The sequence below is a fragment of the Vicugna pacos genome, chromosome 3 (genome assembly GCF_048564905.1).
Source record: "Vicugna pacos chromosome 3, VicPac4, whole genome shotgun sequence".
Taxonomy (NCBI): Eukaryota; Metazoa; Chordata; class Mammalia; order Artiodactyla; family Camelidae; genus Vicugna; species Vicugna pacos.
In genome coordinates this window covers 84,382,322-84,404,761 of record NC_132989.1, presented here as the reverse complement: position 1 = coordinate 84,404,761, position 22,440 = coordinate 84,382,322, and the positions used below count along the sequence as shown (strand labels likewise).

At 42.2% G+C, this 22,440-nt stretch overlaps 1 protein-coding gene across 7 annotated transcripts in view; it reads right to left on the bottom strand.

The window, feature by feature from the left end:
* Positions 1–22,440, bottom strand: part of ANKRD55 (ankyrin repeat domain 55) — an 80,800-nt gene that overhangs the window by 5,654 nt on the left and 52,706 nt on the right. For 6 of the 7 annotated variants that reach the window (XM_031675874.2, XM_072958657.1, XM_072958656.1 and 3 more), the window contains 4 exons: positions 21,650–21,778; positions 11,477–11,661; positions 5,839–6,006; positions 3,467–4,125 (listed from right to left, as the gene is read on the bottom strand). In XM_031675874.2, the coding sequence (XP_031531734.2) occupies positions 3,467–4,125; positions 5,839–6,006; positions 11,477–11,661; positions 21,650–21,778 (1,141 nt within the window). The remainder of the gene's footprint in view (positions 1–3,466; positions 4,126–5,838; positions 6,007–11,476; positions 11,662–21,649; positions 21,779–22,440) is intronic. The other variant, XM_072958661.1, reaches the window with a different exon arrangement.

The window sequence follows — 22,440 nt, the reverse complement described above, 5'->3', positions numbered from 1 at the left end:
TCTCTCTCCATCTAGCCCACTGACAGGTCTCAATAAATGTTAAGTAATAATCATTACAGCTAAATGTTCAGGGTTGCTGATGTAAGCACAGGATATTGGCTGCCAGGAATTCAAACGGTAGCACCTCTAGCCCATATTATTTCTACTAAACCCAGGACAGGAAAAGAGAAAAGCCAAAGTAAAGGGATGATCCGAGTTCAAGCCAGGGTGCAGTGGTATGATTTACAGCGTTCAATTGCTTTACCACATTAGGTTTTCACATCAAGTTTGGGAGCTCAGTGCAGAAATCTGCTGAGTTTCAACCTGCCTAGACTAACAACTTAAACCACTTAAGTGAACCCTCCCAAATATAGTCTGGAAGCCTCAGTAGTTCTAAAAACAACATCTCAAATTGGGCTAAAAATGTCCACAAAAATAAAATCCATAAGGCAGGGAAATCTTTTTATTTTGGGGAGGACAATGTAATTTCTAAGAAAATCACACTGTAGATAATTTGGTAAGCATACTAACTGGACTTTGAAATTTAAAGAAAGAAATACACTGCCATGGTGATACCTTCCTATTTAGGATTCTGGGTCCAAGTTCTGAATATGTCACTAATTAGTTGTAAGACTTTGAGCAAATTGTTTTAACTTTTCTAGGCCATGTGAATTTTAAGTGGAAAGGACCTCATGAAACAAAATGTTCCCAGACTCTATCCAGAGGGTAGGAAAACTGTAGCCCAGAGAGATGTCTTGCCTTATCAGTCAGGGATTATTTAGGAAAATAGAGACCTCCCTAGGTCTTTGAAACAGGGAATTTTATATAGAAAGTTGGTTATACTGGTGATAGAAAATCTGAGAAGCCAGAGGACAGGGCAGAAGGACAATCCAGAGATTAGCCATAGCAGGAAGATTCAACCACCTCTAGGCTGAAGGGATAAGGGGGAAGAGTGGTATGACCAAGGCCCAGAAGCTAGTGGGAGCTAGAGTGAGGGGCTGTGTGGAAGGAGTGGGAAGAGTTGGAAGCAGAGGGATGTTATGTAGCACTAAACTGGTTTCCCTCTTTCTCCTGCTCTTACCCTTCTGTCAGTGCCTCCTGGCACTTGGCCACAAGTACCTGGAAGCAGCTGTAAGGGAGCCTGAGAAGTGTAGCTTCCCGAGATAAAAGGAGAGCCGGAGGGAAAAGACTAGATCAGAGAGCAAATTTCATCACCTTTTAAACAAAGGTCATTTCTAGCTTGTCTCTAAGGCACAGTGCTTAGCATAGGGCCTGGCACACAGTTTAAAAAGAAAAACCACAAATGTGTGTGTATAGCACTACATTTAAATCACAGTTCTAACTACATGTATCAACTTGCTTAATCTTAACAGCAACCCACAGCTCTAAATTTCTTCCCATTTTCCCCATGAGGAAACAAAAGCTAAGAGAGATTCAGCAACAACAAGTAAATGAGAGAGCTAGAATTTGAACCCACGTAGTATGGCTTCAGAATCCCTCTCTTAACTACTGGATACGCTGCCTCTTGATAAACTGGGATGATAGATACTCAACAGTCATTTAAAGAATGAATGAATAAGGTCCTTTCCATTTAATATGCCTATGATCTTGTATCTAAATATGAGAAGAAAGTCAATTTAAAGTGAGTTGCACAATTATTTTAGCAAATCCATATCCCTTAAAGCTCGTTTATAGGCTGAAGTTTCTTGGAAGATTTATCTTATGACTCAGTTACCTAGAATGGCTTCTAGTTATTATCAGCACTCAAAAATGTTGGTTGAAAAAAAAAAAGCTTTGATACAGGCACAGCTAATTATTTAACATTCCCTTTATTCTACTTTTGACAGAACTGTGGGTTCAAGAAATATATAATTTCTCCCCTTAACCCTACTATTAGAAAAACAACAAGAGAAATGTGCTGATAAAGAACAATTGACGCTCCATGGAGAGATACTACAGAGTGGTGTGGATTGGGTTGCACTGGGGGCAGTGATGCCCAAGTGGCGTCCATGGGGGCAGTGGTTACTCAGAACTAGCCAATTACTGCCAACTGCTATTTGGGTTCAATGTTGCCAAGTTTTTCAATTTCTCAACAAAAGCTATAATTTAAAATTTTTATGTGAAGCTTCATGATTTTTAAATATTAGTCATTAATTCACTTAGAAAAATAAGATACTGTGGTAATGAACTGATTTTGGAAGCTGTGTTGAGCCTTGGTTTTAGAACAATAGTTCTTAGTCTCTGGTGGGCATCACAATCACCTGTGGATCATTAAAAAAATATAAATGAAACTTTTAGGGTGATAATTTTTTGGGGGGAGAATAGACACATATATATTGCTTGTATGTATATAAAAATATAGATACTTCAGTGTGATACATTTATTTAAAATGTGTAGACATACGTGTATGGTCAGGCGGTTCAAGGTGGTGTTCTCTTGGTCTCTGTGCATTCCCCGCTCAACTAGTGCCTGCTTCACCCACACCCGACTCATGTGACAGATCTTCCTACATACCTGCCCCAGGCCCCAGCTAGTGACTGTTTTTATCAAAGGGGTAGTGAGGGGCGTACCCTGTGCTGGTTGCCTTGGTAACTAATGAGCCAACCTGATGTAATTCCCCCTGTAACTGCTAAGCACCCCTCCCCTGGGAGCAAAGACTGTGGCACATGGTGGGGTGTCGCTCCAGGACCTTGCTTCAGACGTGTAAGATCCCCCTACCCATTAAACCACTGATGTCTCTGTCACTGACTCTAGGCTCTTTCTTTGGTCTTGAAGCTGGGTGAGTACAGCCCTTGTAGGCCTGCAAGGTGCAGCCTGACAGTATGTATACATATTAAATGTGTATAAATATATACCTGTATAGAACATCTCTGGAAGGATAAATTAAAAATTAATAATATTAGTAGCTTTGGATGAGGGGCACTGGGTAGCTGGGGAAGAGGTAGCAAGAGAACTTCCATGTAAACCTCTGGTATGTGTGGAGACTTGAACCATACATGTGTGAGTGGGTTCTCTTTCTGCACGTATACATAGAAGGCTTTGTCATTTCCCCTCCTTCCTTACCAAGATTTTGGTTCAGTAGGTCTGGGGTGAGGAATGAACACATGATTTAAAAATAATCACACAAACAAATCAACTTCTCTTAGGTGATATTGCCATATACCCCTGGGTAAGAATCCTTATTGGTGGAAATAGTAATATTCTTGCTCTAATAGACTGGTCACCACACACATTTGCTGTGATGAGATTAGAAGGCACATACTTTCGCTTGATGATTGCTCTCAGGGTGGAAAAGCAGAATGTCTCTATAGCCTGGAAATCCTGAACCCAGAGGACTTGAGGGAAAAAGGTGGCCTAATCACCCATTTCCTTCTGGTCCTGCCCTCTAGTGTACTGCTATCACTCCAGTTCCTAAGCCAGAACTGCATGACACAGTTCTTGTATAGAGCCTGCCAGGAATGAGGAAGAAGGAAACAAGGACATTACCTGATGAAGGATTATGTAGATGAGGAAGATGTGGTGGTCCTGACACCTCCTGGTGAGATTTGCTGGTGAGCAACCTGTCTAACAGCTTATCAGAAGAAGACACAGTCCATGCTTTATAGAACACCTGGTTAGAATCCCCTTTCCAAGGGTTATCCAGCAATGCCTGGCAGCCAGTTCTGTTATTCAATAAATCCTGCTCACTTCGACTTTTCTGAGATCGCTGGGCTGTGTGATGAGAACCAGAGCTCAGGCCAGCATGGGAAGTGGCCCCCTGGGAGGCTGTCAGGAAGTTATGGCCCAGGGTGATGGGTGGGAGGCTCTGCGTTCTGATTGGTGGAAGACCTTTATGGGCCAAGGGCTTCTTTTCTGGCAAGTGATATTTTGAATTCTCTGAGGCCCTCTTCTTAAAGTCCACCATAGCCACCTGATCACCAGGCTGTTCCTGACAGTTGGTATCCAGGATGCTGTCAAAGGTGGTGATGATGTCATCGACTTCCGAGGTGTGCTCCCCCATATGCCAGTCCCTGCTGTGATCCTTCTGATAGGCTCTCTGCTCTTCTTTTTTGTTCTTGCAGAAGATATGATTGAGCATGCTGAATCGTCCCTCCTTCCTCTGGGGTCTACTGTTCTGGGAAGGAAGGGGTCGAGTAGGCTCTGTTCTGTGGGAATACAAAATAATAAGGATGATACATGAGGATAGGAAGTAGAGACAACACTACAACCAAAGAAAATACCTCCCACTATTTCATCTGCTTGGGCAGGTTGTCTGAGATCATTCAGACACCCCAAAGCCTCTCAAGTCAAAGGTGATGTGCAAGAACACCCTTTGCCACCTCCTTTCTTGCCCTGGTCCATTCTCTGCCCAGTTAGAACATTTCTTAGTTAGATTCCTCTTGCTCACTCAGAGGCTATCCTTTCAAAATTTGTTTTCGCCAAGGGATAACTTAAGCTGAAAATAGCTTAAAGCATTACTGTTCTCACTTCTTAAGGACATCAGTAGGAGTGCAAGACATGAAGGGCAAATGTTGAGTTCAGGCTTCAACCAGCAGCAGCAGGGTGGAGGTTGCAGAGGTGGGGGGAGTGTGGTTTTACTCTTTCTCTGAAGGGGGTCCCAGGAGGTCTGGGCAGAGCTCTGACATTATCCACCTCAGGAAGACTGCCCATTTTATGCTGTTTGTGTGCTGTTTCTTGTTGAGTTTCTACTAAATTTCCTATTGAAAAACACTTTAAAAAAAAAGGATAGTAAAAGCAGCCAAGGAGAGAAGCTTTTGTTGGGCTTCAGCTGCAGAAGAGGAAGTGTGTAAGTCAGAGGTTGGGCGTGGCAGCAAAAGAAAAGTGAGCAATGCCCAATGGGTGGGCAATTTCTAAAGGAAATAAAGGTCAGCAGCTGTCCGCTGGCTCTTCTTGTGCTGAGAGTTTCCCTAAGGCTCTACTCTGTTTTTGTTCCTTGGAAAATTCTGTGTTATTCTCTTTTGAGGCCACAATTGATTTAATGCTTTCTGTGGTATGAGTTAATTGATGAAACCTGACCCATGTGCAGGCCCTAAAAGCCAGATTGCAACATTACTCTTTGGAGTGAGATATTGTAATCTGTAATTTGAAAAACATCACCACTTATTTTGGCTGCATGTAATGATTTTTTTTTCTCCCTTGCAGGTCACACAGTGCACAATTGGAATCTTTATTCCCATGACATATTTTTATCTTCCTTCTTTCACCTTCCAGTAGGCTTTCTGAAATACCAAACACAGCTTCTGGACTCCTGATACTGTCAGAGAGAACCCCAAGAGAGCTGTAACATTCTTTCAAGTTTCTCCAGATAGAACATGCCCTTATTTAATGCCACTTCAGCATATTCTACAATCAGTCTCCTCCTCCTGTTAAAGGTTGTGATTTGGGCCAGCAGGTCTCAATTGTGGTCCACTGAACCTCGAAGGCTGGGTCCCTGACAGACTTCAGGGGTTTTATGAGGTTTAAACTATATTCATAATAATATCAAGATGCTGTTAAAATGTGTAGACATACGTGTATGGTCAGGTCGTTCAAGGTGCTTCACCTACACCTGACTCACTTGACAGAGAGAAATGTTGATTTAGCCAAAAGAACAATTAAGAGGACATGGCATATAGGGAAGAGAAAAGGGAGAAAAAGGAAAGAAAAGATTAAATTTTAGTGAATGTTGGGCTGACAGATTCAGGCTTGCTAGTATTATTTTCCTCCACAGAGTCAAGGACATGTCATTTTATATTAGATAATGGCAAACACAGTTATTCGCTTATTCCCGGTTTTGTGCATGGGTAGTTTAAAAAATTTCATCCAATTTTATAAATCTTTGAGAGGAAGGAAAAATGAATGCTTCCTCGTGTGCTCACCTGCTGTCTTGGGAGAGGAGCTGGACACAGGCCGTGTGGCCGCAGTACAGGGCGTAGGCTAGGGGCGTGCTCTCATTGATGTCTCGCAGGTTGCTGTCCATGCCCAGCTCCAACAGTGACTGCACACAGTCTGCCTTCCCTGCAGCTGCAGCCCAGTGCAGAGGTGTCCTGGGGGACCATAGGGGAACAACACAAGTGCCTAAGCACACAAATGGTACAGGTGGCTTAGCTGGCAACAGCTCCTGCTCCAAGTTGGATGGTGGCAGGAGAGACTTGTTGCTATTTACAGTGTGGAAATGGTATGTATTAAGTGGGGCTTCAGGATGATGGTGTACGTGTGTAGGGGCCTCTCCTCTAATTCTGACATTCCTTAGCCTTCTGCCTTCTCTGGCCTTCCTGAGAATTTCCTAGAAGAGGAAGTAGTGAGTCAAAGGGTATGAACAATTTTAAGGCTCTTTATACATAGTGCAAAACTGCCTTCTAAGAAGACTCAATTTCTCTTCCTACCAGCTGTGTCCTTATGCCTTCTTTATATTAGTTATCTTTAGTACCATCTTTAAAAATCTTTCCCAACTTGGTAGGCAAAATGATACTTCAGTGTTGTTTTCTTCTGCCTTTCCTTAATTGTGAGGATGAACTTTTGAAATATGTTTGCCATTTGAATTTCTTCATTGAGATGACTCAATGCCTTATACCAATTTTTCCATTAAATTGTTAGTTTTCTTACTAATTTACATGAGCTTTTTAAATATTAAAGGTAATCCATTTTTTCTAGTTTATGTTTATGAAAATATTTCTCCAATTTGTTACTTAGCTTTTAATTTTTTAGCAATTTTTTCCATTTTCTATTAAAAATTTTAAAAAATGACACTTAATGACCTCTTCATTTTTGGTTTGTTTCATGATTTTATGTTTTAGAAACTCCTTCATCAGCCAGAAGGTAGACAAATATTCATCAGTATTTAAAACTTTGCTAAATTGCAAAACCAATATTTTCTTAAGAAAATGGAAAAAAAAAAAGCCAGAGACTGGGAGAAAATATTTGCAAATTTCATATCCAACAAAAGGTTTATATTCAGAATATATAAAACCTTTCAAAATTGAACAATAGAAAAATACACAAGCCAACTTTAAAAATTGGCAAAAGGGGGATGGTACAGTTCAGTGGTAAAGCATGTGCTTAGCATGCATGAGGTCCTAGTTTGAATCCCCAGTATCTCCATTAAAAAAATAAAATTAAATAAAAAAATTAGCAAAAGATTAGAACATTTTATCAGAGAATTATGCATAATGGTAAATAAGCACATGAAAAGGTGCTGTATAACATCTTTCATTAGCAAAATGCAAATTCAAACCACAATGGGATACCACTACAAACTTATTAAAATGGCTAAAAAAATTAAAACAAACAAACAAACAAAAATAAACCAAAAACCAAAACCCTGGCAATACCAAGTGCTGGTAAAGATTTGGGGCAAGTGGAACTTTCATACATTGCTGGTGGGAAGGCAAAACAGAAAAAGCCACACCAGAAAACAGTTAGTTCCCTCTAAAGTTAAACATACTTACCACATGACTGAGTAATCTCACTTCTAGATATATTGCTGAAGAAATGACAATTTTTTTGTTCATACAAAAACTTGTACACAAATGTTTATAGCAACATTATTAATAATCGCCTAAAACTGGAAACAACCCAATGTCCTTCAACGGGTGAATGGATAAACAAACTGTAGTTCATCCACACAACGGACTACAACTAGGCAATATAAAGAACAGTCTGATTTATGGAACATAGGTGAATCTCAAGTGCATTTTACTAAGTGAAATAAGTCAGTCTCAAAAGATTACATACTGTATATTTCCATTTACATGATATTTTGGAAAAGGCAAAACCCAAGAGACAGAGAACTAATCAGTGGTTCCTAGAGCTCAGGATGGGAGAGGGCTTGACTACAAAAGAACAAACTGAGTTGATGTTGGATTTGATGGAACTGTCTTGAATCTTGTCTGCGGTAGTTACATGAATCTATGCTTGCATTAAAACTCAGAACTATACATCAAAAGAAAAAGAGAGAGAGAGTAAATTTTACCAAATGTAGATAAAAAGGAAACCAAATATTTGCGTCTAGATTTATCTGGATTAAAAAAAACTGTATGTGTGTCTATAATGTGTATTTTGATATGTGTGGAGCTGGTCTGTTTTTCCAGTTACATAGCCAACTTTTATCAACTTATTAATGTAGTGGGATCATATTTTGAGATCCTGACATATACATACATACATACATACATACATACATACATACATACATACACTTTTTCTCTTTCTCTTTCCTCCATTTAAAGAAATGGTTGACTTTGTGCTCAACCTCAGGGGAGGGATGTAGCAGGCTGGATAAGGGAAATAATGTCTCTCTGTTTCCGGAAGTCAAGCCCAGAACTGAGACAGAACTGGAGCAAAATAGTTCCCCAACAGTAGAAAGAGTCCCCATCAGCTGTCAAGGCAGATGGGACAAGAGGGTGATTAAGAGCATAAAGGACCACTGGACCCAAGAGCAAAGGGGGCCAGATTCCTTGGCAGAGATGCTGGGAAATACAGTGGGACCATGGAGGTTAAGGAGAGGCACAGAGAGAGATGACATTCCTGCAAAAGGGGATTCCTGTGAAGAGAATGGCTATTCTTTCTGTCAGTCACTCTGGGAAAGAATCAATCCTGGGGCAGGAAAGGAAGCCTGGCAGGCCTCACTCTGGTGCCTGACTCCTGGCAGAAGGCCACTCCTCGGAGAGCCAAGAGGTCTCTCAGACATGGAGGCAGCCGGGGGCTAGATGGAGAAGGGCTCAGTTGGGGTTATCTGTGAAGGGGCTTGGGCCTTAGTATTTGGAGAGTAGTCATGTCCACAGTATGAACAGAGTTCCCATATGTAGACTATGTCCTCTGTCAATCAAGCATCTTTCTCCTCATGTTATGCCATGGGCAGCAATTTGAGAACACTTACTAGGACCATATATTTTTTCAATATAGTGATCAATCACACTGCCTATTTGAATCTGTAGCAGATATGATTCATTCCATTCTATGTGAGAGGTCTCCAGACTATATTTATTACAAAACAAGATGAGGCACCAGCCATATTATGCCCCCCTGTTTAGAGAATATATTATCATTAAATTCAGCAGATGATAAATTGGACATTAATATAGTCAGGTTTACCAACAGGTGACAATTCACTCTGGAACACTGTGAAATACTCCTTTACAACAATTGCTTAGACTGACTGTTTTAATTCTTCTGACCATCAGCATGGAAGAAGAGGTCCAGAAGAACACAGGAAAAACTTAAATTATTTTGAAGATAAACAAAAGAAGCAAAGATAACTTCAAAGCTTCTAACTAATACACATAGAGCCTTTGTGGGCCATCTGTAGTATACAATTTCAAGTTATCTAAGCTGTAGTTCCTTTCTTATCTCAAGCTTCAGAATAGTCCTGCAAACATAGCAGACTGGACTCAGCTATCCAGTGAGGAGCTGGAGGGTCAGGGCCCATGATGCAGAAGAAATGCATCAGAGGCAAGCAGTGGGCTGATGAGGTGGTCTCTGAATGGCAGGAGATGATGGGTGCAAGAACATTGGCTGAGGTGTCAGCAGCCAAGGAGTGATTTATGGAATATGTAAATATTCCCTAGAGAATTCCCAGAACTATGTAGGGAGGAGAATTTGATAAAAGACTGTCCTTCCTGAAGATAAATGAATTGGGTTTTAAGGGAGAGTATGACCTTTTAGACTGATGAAATTTGGGACATTTACGCTACATAAGCTATTTCTGAGTTAGGTGTTCTGTGCTATCAATCAAACTAGTGCCACCATGTTGTAAATGTCATAGATGTATGTGTTTTACTATCTCACAGAACTAGTTCTTAGTTCCCCCATATTTTCCCTCATTCTCCTTTCTTTCTTTTTCTTTTTTTTTATAATTGCCTTATTTTTCTTCCCTTTCCTCAAAAACTTTCTCTCTACTGGAAAAGAGAAGAAGGAAAGAGAAGTCACAATTATTACAAATGCTTAAGTACTTAAGCCTAAGAAAAATGTGAAAGCGTCTATACTAACACAAGCTTGTAGTTTCAATCTGGAGGCAGAGTTGCACGAGGCAGAAACTGAAACAAAATGGAGAGCAGGATTTAATCAATGCATACAACACATGAGCTGAGCTTTGGAGCAGGAACTAGATCCTCCTTGAGATTTTACTTCCCTTTGAACCCTCATAGGACCCGTCTTGTAGACTTTTTTTCTCCCCTTGGTTTTCCTTTCTTCCCTGAGGCTGGGGGAATTAAATTTTCTCTGCTAAGCATGTGATAATGCAGAATGGGAAATACTCTATTCAGAGCTGGTTCTATAAGTATTTTGAAGTAAGGTAAACTTTCTCCAGCCCTCTTTTCCTTCTTTTTCTCTTCTACTTGCTTACCTGCTCAGGTTCAACATCTGCTCTTAGGAAAAGGTCTGCTTTCAATGATTTAAACATTAATTTTAATTAAAGTCATCATGTTAACCATCCCCAGTTTCTGAGACTTATATGGAACCCAAGAATTTTTTTCCTTGTGGTATAAAGATTTCAGGTATCAGGAAGTAGAAGACGCTTCTTGGGGTATTTAAAATCATGGTAAGTAGGTGACTAATTTTGTACTTCAATAGAAAAAGGTAAAAGAAACCACAGATAGTGTATAAACCTTATACTTATTTTCAATAGTGTTATTTGTTGTATTATTATTATTATTATTTTTGTATTGTTCTTGTATTTCCATACAATAGTCTTTTTTGGGGGGGCCTGGATGTTTTTAAAAATTGAAGTATAGTTGATTTACAATGTTGTGTTAATGTCTGGTGTCCATTCAATAGTCTTATTTGTTGTTATATTATTCTTACATTTCTACTGAACCTGTATTATTCTTTTATTTCCATTATTCTTGTATTTTCATTGAATCTATGCCTAACTGAAACAAAGATTAGATAAACATTGTAGTTGAAAAGCTGTAATAGTAGATTATGGGTGAAAGGCATCATAGGTGAATGGCTCTATGTCTGGAACACAAGGGTCCAGGTTTTCATTTAGTTGTTAACTACCTCTGAGGTAAGTCTCTTTACTTTTCTCGACTCAGTTTCCTTTTCTACATCAATACATCTTTAATGATTGAAGAAAATCAAAACAAAACTATGATAAGGTCACATCTAGTTCTGAATACAAACCCTCCATTATGCTCTTCTCTGGATAACAAGAGCTTGTTGACTTTACGACATAATCCAGGAATGAAGGAAAAAAAAATAAGACTTACTGTTAAGAACAAAAAGCGAATATAGCAGGAAGCCATATACAGAAAGCTTTCTGAGAACACTGAGAATGTTTAGTAAAAAGTGGAAAGTCTGATAACACTGTACAGTCACAGTGTTTCTCTCCATAACAATGATTTTTCCTGCCCTGACTAAAATAGAGCAGGGTTTATTGTCACAAGCACATATATAAATATTACTGGCAATAGGATCTGGTCACATAGGATAACTCCTTAAACATGTTATTTATTTTGAGGTTAAAATTTAGAAAAGATGACTGGTATTTGCCAGCCCTTTCTGAGTTGCCATGGATACCTGTCGTCCACATCCAGAGCCTGCAGGTTGCACTCAGGGACTCTCGCCAGCTCGCCGATGATGTCGCTGAAGCCTGCTGCTGCAGCGATGTGCACGCACGTCTTCCCACTCTCATCATCACAGTTGATTATGGATGGACCCTGGTGATGGCTCAGAATGATGGAACACAGAATTCTATTTCCACTCTGGAAAACAGAGTCAAAGAAAGCTCATTATGTACAATCCATCTATGCATCTTAAGATAAAAATTCAAAGTAAAAAATTCAAAACAACAACAAAAAAAGAAAATACACTTTATCAAACCCACCAACAAATTTCCATTTGTCTCAAGTCACTGCAGGGATTTTTATCTCCCATAAGAGCTAAACTGTCTTCCATAAGTAGTGAACTAAGGAGGACTTAAATACAGGTATAATTGGCCTGCATCAGAGCTAGCATGATGGGTGGACCTCCTAGACAACTTTCTCATTAAACCTATTCATTTTGCTTCCCCACTTGCTGTAGATGTTGACCCCTGAGAAACTGGCGGTGTTAATTTTAAGGTTAACAAAATGATGATGATGAGTACTGACTGGTGGCATAATGATGACCAAAATGGTCTAGTAATGGTCAAATTGCTATAAACTGCATGTAATTTAATTGCCAAAATTCTTTGTGAAAGGAAGTGGATCATAATTTAGTAGCCAATCAATAAAGAAATAAAACAAGTATGAGAAGGAAAGAACTTCAGGCAACCACCTAAACTGGGTCCCTCATTCTGTGTCAGTCTACAATAAGCTTTTTATCTTATCTTTGAAAGGAGGCTATTCTATACTCTTCTTAGTACCCAGCCCTAAGAGCCACTAGCTATTCCTTGAGAGTATCCTACATCCCTTCAGCTCGAACAAATGAGTAAATAAATGCTGTGCATGTTACCTTTTCATTCGACTGAAAAACAGAAAAAAACACTGTGTAAGCATTTGCAATTTAACATGACAAAGAGTCCTTAATGGCCAATAAAATAAATTCTAGTTTTATCTCACACAAATGGAAAGTCTTATCCTACAGATTTCTCCTGATATCTGTGGAAAGATTATAAAACAGTCCAAATATATTCATCAGCATCTTCCTTTTCTCAATGAATCCACAGAGACCCTGTAACTCCATGCACCAATCTTATGGGTAGAATGGGGGTCCCTAGGAGGCGTGAGGAGCAGGATAAAGAAATGAGAGAGAGACACTGTAGTCCTGGGAGCCAGGAGCCAGGAGCCAGGCCACATGCCAGGCTCAGGGACCCTGGGCAAAAAAAGAGAGTTGTATTTTTAAAAATTGCAATTTTAATGCATTCCAAATGCTGTTCAACAGCCACCTCATAATAAATGTCCCTATATTAAATTTCCTTTGGCATTCTTCCCATTTTATGATCCCAGTTTACTTGACTCCAGAGTTGTGTTTAGAACCTCTGAGTCAGTTTGCACAATTCTGTGGAACAGCACTCACTGGTTTTCAATTGTCCTCTTCCTTCCCCTCCCCTCTCTGTTTGCATCCGCCACTGACTTTCCGGATGTTACTCAGCTTGGCTTCACAGAGAACCACTACACCGTGAAACTTCCCGTGTACTTCCACTGTATCGGGGACAGCAGCTGGTACCAGTTCTGAAACCTCTTGCGGGACAAAATGCCCGGGGCACTCAAAGCTCTCAACTTTGAGCCCCAGGAAAAGCACTGAGTAGATTTTAAATGCTATAACCAGGCCAGCTATATAATTTGTGGAGTCCAGGCGAAAATTAAAATGTGGAACTGCTGCTCACTCAGCAGGGAAATAGTGTATTCCTTTCTTCTATGGTGTCTCTCTTGACTGTCATGATTTTTATTTGCTCTTTAGTGTCACACTCCCGTAGGCTGGGGATTCACACAGAGAGTGTGAACCCTCCCAGGTACCTGGGGCCCCATCTTGCAACTTGGCATGTACTTGATCCTGACCCTCTCTGAGTCTGTGCCCAAACCCTGCCAGAGGACTGCGGAGCTGGGGCCTGAGCATCTGACCCAGGGTGGCAGGGAAGTGGGACCATGTGAGCCAAGGCTCACCTACTGTCCTATCAGACTTAACTTACAGAACACAAATTCAAAGATAGAGTTATTGAGAATTTTCCAATGGCCAAAGAGCATCGTGCCCCAAGCACAGAGCTCCCTTCTGAGTGTGGGGCCCGCTGTGGCTGTACTGGTGGCAGGCCCATAGGTGGTCCCTGACTTCAACCTTTTTCTTTCTCTCCCTCTCACTTTCTGTCTTACATCCTATTTCTCCTTCCATCCTCCTTTGTCTCACAATAACTTTCAAATCTTTTGGATCAGTGAGTTAAGTTCTATAGCATGCTTGTCATCAGAAGGTGGTTACAGTGACCGTATCTAAACTTTCATGCCTGCTTTATCAACTTTGCTAAGATTCTTTTACTTGATTTTACTTCAACATATTTTGAAGGGGTCTGAAACATGAAAATTTAAAACAATCAAGACTGAACTATATTATGCTGTAACCAGGAATTGACACAGCATTGTAAACTGACTATACTTCAATAAAAAAAAATAAAACAATCAAGAGACCCCTCTCCCCTTTTAAGAAGTACTAGCCATTGGAGAGGGAAAACAGAAGTAAAAAAATAATGTCCACTCAATGAATTTATTTTGTTTACAATTTCCTAGAAGAGCAAAGGAATTCAGGTTGCCAAAGTGATTCAAACAGCAAAACACTCTGTCACGGTTCTCCCTCTGTATAAGAGGGAGCATCAAGCACAGAAGGAAAAAACAAAACCCACTGCTCACACTCTCTCTTCTCCCTCCTCGCCTGACACAAGGAGGAGCAATTTTGGAAGCAGCAAACTGAGCCAGGCTGCTGCCCAGCACATCCAAATCGGCCTCTTCTAAGATCCTGACCAGACCGTCCCTAGGCACCAGTTTCCTTGGGAGCTGGAGTGTTACATGGGGCTTCTTTGGATAAGAGAACTTCCACCTCTTAACATTTTTTCTCCAAAACACCTTTTTGGGATCTTCCTGACAATTCCTGTGCCTCTAAACCTGACACTCGTAACATTATCGCTATATTTTCTTTTTCTTTATAAGCATATCCTCCCAGGAACAATGGTGATGGCGATGTTCACTGAGTGAACTATCTATGCCCAGCACTGGTCTAAGCATCTCCATGTACTAACTCATTTAATCCTGAAAATAACCCCATGAGATTGATACTCTTATCATCTCTATACTGTAGGGGAGAAATTGGAGGCACATAGGGATTAAGTTGCCCAAGGTCATGGTCAAGAGGTGCCAAAGCCAGGATGGACTGCCTGCAGAACCCTTGCACTTCCTTACTACACCACTTCGTCTTTGATAAAAGAAATGGTCTATTTATTTGATCCTGCATGTTCATACTAGGGGAGTTTCAAGTGAAAACTGCTGTTTAGATCGACAGCATCAGTAGCAAAGAAGTGAACCTTTCCAACTGAGAACTTCTTTCAACATTAGGCGCTTCAAAAGCCTCTCCTAGGAGGGCTGCCATGGTGCACTCTTGTAAGAATTTGAGAGAGCCCTGGAGAGTACTAGTCTGTGAGCTGAGGCCCTGGCTCAGTGGTCTCCTGGTAACAGCATTCCTTTCTTGGCAAGCTGGGCTGAGTGTCAGTCAAAGGTAGGTTCCAAGCCTGGGAAGCCTTGGTCACAGAAACCAAGAAGCACCAGAACAGAAGAAATGAGATGGTGCCCAGAGGGCCCTTAGGAAGAACGGAGACTGGGATTCTGTTTGGTGGGAACACCATTCAATAGGGGAAGATTATTGTACAGATCTTATTCTCATGGAGCTCTAGAATTCTGCACTGGGTGGCCAGATGAGATTGTAGATTTTATTTTTGATGTATTTGTGTAGTTTTTGTCCATGGGTAATCCTTCAAGTTGCCTTCGTGTACTCTGAACGCTGCTGGGAACTGCTGATCCTAGTCATTTTCTTTCTGTCTCATGAAGGAAGGGAGTACATAAGCCTTGCCAAGAAGAAAGTTGAATGAATGTAGAGTAATTTTGCTATAGGCAGACTGATAAAAAAACAAGATTCCAATATCCTGATTGTAGACCCTTTTTATTCTAAGTGACCTTCAAAGGAGTCTTAGTGGGAGCTTTAAGACTAGTTGTTTATTTGTTAACATGTTGGGGGAAATTAGTTATATGGTGACTTCTTCGGTAAGGGAACTCCAAACTCCTTCCTTCTCTTGGAAGTAGTGGGTCTCTTTCTATCACTTGTCCCATGATGGTGACTATACAGAGCAGAGGCTATGGTTTTAGGCCACAAGGCCCCTTTAAAGGGGTGGGTGGTTTTGTGCTGTGAGAAGACACTGGTCAATAAGTTTAGCTGGAGCCAGATATCTTAGACTGGAATGGAGCTGGAGGGGAAGATCTACTAGTTTATACAGTGTGAACATTTGAGAGTTGAGGGTTTGGGGCTAGCTAGAGGAGAAAGATGCCCCCATATCCTGGCTTAGAATTGGGACCATCTTCTTGGTTAGCCTCTTTGGACCCAGGGTTTCTGCTTGGCCTGGCTCCAGAGGCTGCTGTATCCCAAAGCTGGGGACTGACTACCCTGGAGAGCTTTGGAAGATGGGAGAAATGGCAGGGGAGAGGCAGTGAGGCATGGGGATCCTCAGCTGCTGAACTGCTTCATTTCACAGGTGCTCTAATGATTAATATGGGGGAAAACCCCACAAAAACCTTCCTTGCTGTGTTAGTATGTAGAAAGTGGCTAGCTCCTGCTTCTAGCTGTTTGGCAAGGTGACAGTCTCCAGGGTATCTCTGCATTGTCCTTGCCACATCTGTGACTGGGAATTTTTATGCTGAAATGGAGCTTAGAAAAGAGTAACTCATAGCAAATACTTGCTGAACAATGCACAAATAAGCAAATTAGTAAAACAAGGCTGACAAACAATGGGCAAAGCCAAGCAGATTAGAATTTACCCATCCTTTTTAGCTTCACTTTTTCTCATTATCTCCCTCCTTTCACTTTTTTCTTTATTTGTATTTACTCTGAGGCAAGACCCTGTTTTTTCTCTTTCTACTTCATCCCTTTCCTCTCTACAGTCGAGCACTGGGGAGCTCACACATGCAGGCCACTTTAACGTAGGTCAGTCTCTGCTCCCAGGGTAATGGGGTTGATTTCGCAAACTTTCTCTTTGTTTACTCTGGGCTTATGTGGCTTTGTAGATAGCCTCTTATCAAGCACTGGGAGGGCCTGGGTACCCGCGTGGGTCTGGGGTGTGCTTTGGCGATGACAACCTCCCAGTGCACGAGTTTTGCCAACTGTGGACTGAGGGGTTGGACTAAATGATTTGTGTGGTTCCTTCCAGCTCTAAGGCTCTTTCATCTTATGAACTGGATTCACTGGTATATGACATTTATATTTACCCTTTGGCATACTAAATATATTTAGAGTTAAAGTATATTTATAAGATTTCGACACAATTCAAACAGTTGATCACAGATCTTGGCCACCACAGGGAGGAGGACGACTCCACGCTGGACCAACCCAGTCTCAGGCACTAAGGTCTTGATGGTATATTCAAGAGCTCCAAGGGTGTGTGCTTTCTTTAACCACACAACCACATACTGAATGAACAAACATGACATAGTTGTTTTTATATCAGTGCAGTTCTTTTCTTTCTACCTTCCCTTGAAAAGTGTACTGAAAGAAGAGTACTGCTAAGGAAAAGTCTAAATAAATGCAACTTCTAGGATTAGGAAGGAGCTAGTGGTGAGATTTGCGGGGCAGATCCTTGCACCTCTCACTGACCTGCCATCATATCTATCTTAGAATTCCTATCATTAGGAAAAACTCCCTGATATTAAGGTATTACATTTCTGGAAAACTTGGTTAAGCTGAAAACAGTATTTCACAGAAAGAACCCAATAAGGCATTAATCTCATTGGCTTGAGATGGGTAAGTTTATTGAAGTGATTTCAGTGAATACTTTTCTAATAACCTAAGATTCACAAAGATCTGTTCTGGGTCTTGAGAGACATCTGGATGCATAAGGCACATTGCCCTTAAGTGCACAGTCTAGAAGAGGAGACACAGGCACCTCGCTGATTGTAACACTAGTAATAGAAGTAAGGAAGTGCTAGATGGACAACATGGAGGGAAAATTCTGAAAGGGAGCTCAACAAAGAGGGTGAACTTAGTTGGGCCTTGAGAAATAAGGAAGAATAAGTAGAAATTCTGCAGTTAGAAGGGATGATGTGGGGAATGTAGGGAGAAAGAAATATTTCACCAAAAGGGAAGAACATGACAAAGGGGAAGACAGAATGAATGTCTATGAGATACTGAGATTATTAATATTCTCTCATGACTGGAGTACAGCCTATACGAGCTGAAGAGGAAAGGGCAGGGGGGTGGGGTGGGGTGGGGAGAAGGCATTCACAGCAGTAAGTGGAAATCCAAGGAGTTTGTTCTTTACCACACAATGGCACTCTTTGAAGGTTTCTGAGCCAAGGACCAACAGTGACCATAGCTGTTTTGGTGTAGAAACAGTTATGTTAGTACATTCCTTTGTGATTTGTAGAAAGAGCACTTGGCAATGTGAGAACAGATGGGAGAAGGAAAGGGCTGAAAGTAGGAATACAGATACTGAAACTGTTCAGGTGAGAGAGATCGGGAAACTTGATCTAAGGAAGTGATGGTAGGTGTGCTAAATTGTCTCCATTTGTTCCTCCAGGTCTACTCTGTCTTTTTTCATCTTGCTCTCTACCCTTTAGTATGTATGAATTGCATCCAATGGGCTTCCTTGCTCTTTGGTTTCTAGTTGGGTTTGGTCAGCGAGTGGCACTGACAGAAGATAGATGAAGGAGGAAAGAGTGAGGTATTTATCTTTCCATTCTCTCCCTGCTTGGCTACAGTTTTGTTATTCTATCAAAGGCTTCCGTTTCTGCCTCAAGCCTTCTCCTACAGCTATAGCTTTTGCTATATCTTGGTAACCACTCCCCTTCCATGTCCTTTTAGGCCCAGATGCCCTAATGGCAACCTGCTGTTGTGTGTAAATAGCCTCTTTATGAATTTCTGCTCAATTAATCCCATCTGAGTGGGCTGCTTCCTGTGGGACCCTGATCTATAGAGCAGGGATAGAAAGGAGGTGACAGAGATGTGAGACCTGAGGAAGTAGAACTGAGAGGTCTTGACAACCAACTGGATGTGAAAGATGATAAAGAAGGAGTGTTCATGGACCACGTGGACAACTTTGGCTTGGGCTGCTAGGAGGATGGGAGTGTGATGGAAGGGGAGACCATGGATTCAGTTTGACCATGTTGAGTTTGAAGCGTCCATGAGAAACTATGGGCAGATGCCCAGTGCAGCTGGAAATGTGACTCTAAAGTTCAAGAGAGAGGTCAGAGCTGCATTTATTGACCTGAGAATATTCTGAGTAGAATGATAGGTGAGATAAAGATTAATGACTAAACTTCTGCGGCACTGAGGAGTGAGAGGGAGATGAGGTCAAGAGATATCTGTGTAGACTCCTGATAAGCTAGTGTCATCACAGATAGGCAAGCACATGCCCCAAAGGGATGAGATTCCATCAAGGGAGACTGGATGGAGACAGGGACAGTGATAGCGGACTGAGGACTCCTAGGCATATGCGGGAGGTGAATGAGGGCAATGGGCCCACAGGAGGGCACCACCAGCTACCAAGGGACCCAAGAAATGGGCGCAGAAGTCCAACTTGGTTTACTTTGTGGGCCCAAGATTTCAAATCTTTCCTGCTTTGGTTATCTGTGTCACATAGAGAGGCTTTACTATTTCAAAGTGCTGCAGCTTTAAACATGGTCTCATATGGTCCAAAAGAAAAGCCGGGAGTTCAGCGAAAGGAATAAATGACAACGGGAAATGGAGTCATTTATGTGGAAAAACTGTAAGAGGAGCACAATGCTGACCTTGTGTTAAAAATGAACACGGAGGCCCAAGGAGGCAAGTGTAATCATGGTTTCAGCTGACATTTGGAATTACCCTCAGTCTTCTCTGCAGGGTAAAGGGCAGGACATATCACTTCTGAGTTTTACTGCTAACCACAGGGAGGGAGAGGGTGCATGGTTCCTCCAGAGTATATTCTTAACCTTTGGTGGGGGTGGGGGTAGTTATGGATCCTTACTGAAAAATTGAAAAAATTGTGGACTCCTTCCTCAGAAAAATGTATGCTAACATACTCACATGCCCACACACGTAATATTACATACAGTTGTAGGGGTTCTAAAACGGACCTGTCTTGTTAACCTTTTTACCCCCCAATGCCAGATGTACAGTAGGTCTCACCAAATATTTATTAAGTGATCGAGTAAATAAATGAGTGAGGCATATGCTTTTACAAAATCATGGTCAAAATGCAAATATCTAAGGTGGGAGTAGCTAAGGTTTCAGCACCCATTAATACGAATTCATTTATCACAGTGGTTTTCAACCCCAGCTGGACATCACAGTCTCCCGGAGGAACGGGAAATGTATACATATCGCTGTCATGTGCACAGTCTCCCTCATACCCCAAAGATACACAAATAGTTAAGCCAAGTATATCAGTGACCTTTCTCAGAACAAAGCCAGGTCTGTCAGTGCAAACTCACATCTTCTCAACTGAGCACACTGTTCTTTTGATTTTGCCAAATTGCTTCTTGGAGGATAAAAACAGGGCTTCCCACTCACAAAGATCCCAAATCAGAAGTGAGATCTGGGAATCTGTTGTTTTACAAGCACTGCTACTGATTCTATTGCAAGGCCATGTCCCAAGAAGCAGCTCTAAACTGGGGGTGTGGTGGAGAAAGGGGGAGCAGAGGAGGCATGTTGGTCAGAATACCCTGGGGAGAGTTTTCAAAATGCACATACATGAGCCCCACCCCAGATCTATGGAATCAGAAAACGGATGATGGGAATGAATACACAGAAAATGTTGGATTCTGATACCACTCTCACCTCAGCTGAGAACACACATGGGATGCTTCTTGGTGGCCCAGCCGGGTTGCCCTGCGGCCACTGCTACAGTGGTGACCCCTGACCAGCCAGAGGACTGGACTCTGGGCAGAGAGTGGCGTGAGGGGGACAGGGCAGGTGATTAGATACTGAAAGTGTGTAGGAGGATACTCAGGGCAGGTGGGGATGGCAAAAACAAGCTTTGCCCAGGGCTGGCCCTGCTACAAAGTAACTGAAGCCAAGATTGGAGGAACAAAAACAGAGTAGTTTCTAAATCACTTCTGTTTTCCCCTTAACTCAGACACAAATGTCAACCCTGAAAGTGCCAGGTGCCCATCTCTGCTGTGTGTGGCACGTGAAAACGCCTGGGTGAAACCGCTGCAGGGCAGGCAGAATCACAGGGGTCATGGCAGCAGTTCAGCAAGGGTGCCCTCATTGGGATGATGGAAATAAACAGTGCAGGTGTCTATGTTAGGCATCAAAAAGCAGAATGGGCTACCAAGTTCGTTGAAAGGATGCAATGGGCCTGCTCTCCTCTGAAGGACAGAATAGATCATAACACCTAGTTAATCATTTCCTTTGAATGATTTCCCTATGCTATGGTCATCCTTTCACCTTTGTCTCAGTTTACCCCTCTTTGGACTAGATTTATGATTTCTCTGGTCCTGTGCACTGATACAGACGCCCTTTTCGGATAGTGAGGTAGGGTCACGCGCCACGATTTTCATTGTTCACGACTCAGGGTCACCTGGATTTACTCTGCTTTGGAGGATTTGGAAGCAAGAAGAGAGTCATGGTCCAAACACTTTGAAGGGATTTTCCAAGTAATTCTTTGAAGGTTTATCCTGGTTTACTGTGAGCCAGTAGCAACCATTGAGATTGAGAGAGAGAATGAGAGAGAGAAGGGTGTGCGTGTGTGTGTGTGTGTGTGTGTAACAGCCAGGTGGGCTCTGTCTGATATTCTATAACTTCTCCCCCTCTTTACCTCATAACTGATGTACCCAAATCCTCCCAAGTGACGGGTTTGCTGCTGCCCCCGTGGATGTGAATGGAGGGGAGGAGGGCAGCGTGTATCTCACGTGCTCTGTCATACATATAAAGTTGATATCAGTGCTGGGGCTGTACCTTTGAAAATCTTTCAGGTCTGACATACTCAGAATTGTTAACATCACTTTACACCATTTATACTTGAGACAAGTCCACTGGCTAATTTCTCACCTGGACTGCCCAGTGGAGAGCCGTTTTAAAATCTTTATCCACAAGAGTGGGGTCTGCTCCCTTCTTCAGCAGCATTTGGGTATGCAGAGGCCGGTTGTGGAAAGCTGCCCAGTGGAGTGGTGTCATTCCCTACAAAATCACAATCAGAGGGGCAGAGATGAGCGCGGGCTATCAGGAAGGAAGGTGGAGCACACACTTTCTCCTCAGGCCTGAGGCATCACCAGATGCACTGGCTGCAGCCTGTCAGTTCACTCGCTCCTTAAGCCATTCATTCAGCAGAGATGCATTGAGCTTCTGCTCTGTGCCACGCAAACAGGTGTTAAGGACACTATGGTGACTAAGATAAACAAGATCCTTGTCCTCATGGGAATTACTCTGTGGCAGAGGAAGACACAGTAAATGCAGGCAAACAAGCAGAAGGATTTTCCAGATGGTTGAATGCTGTAATGAACACATTCAGAGTGCTGTGATAGAGTAACCACAGGGGGCGAAACTGTTCTACGAGAGCCTCTGTGAGCTGGGCTAGGGGAAGAGACCAGCGAGCAACAACTCACAGGGGCAGGCACTGTGACAGAGTCATGCTAGGATGCCATCTCCCATCACCGGGGCAGGGACACTGTTCTACTGCAGCGTCCCCAGTGACTAGAACCGGGCCTAGATAAGCAGCTGTTGAATGGATGGATGGATGGATGGACGGATGGATGGAGAGGGAGAGGAGGTGAGCCCTGTGAGATGAGGTTGGAGAAGGAGGCAGGGCTGATCCTGGGAGTGTGGGATGGGGGATACCGACC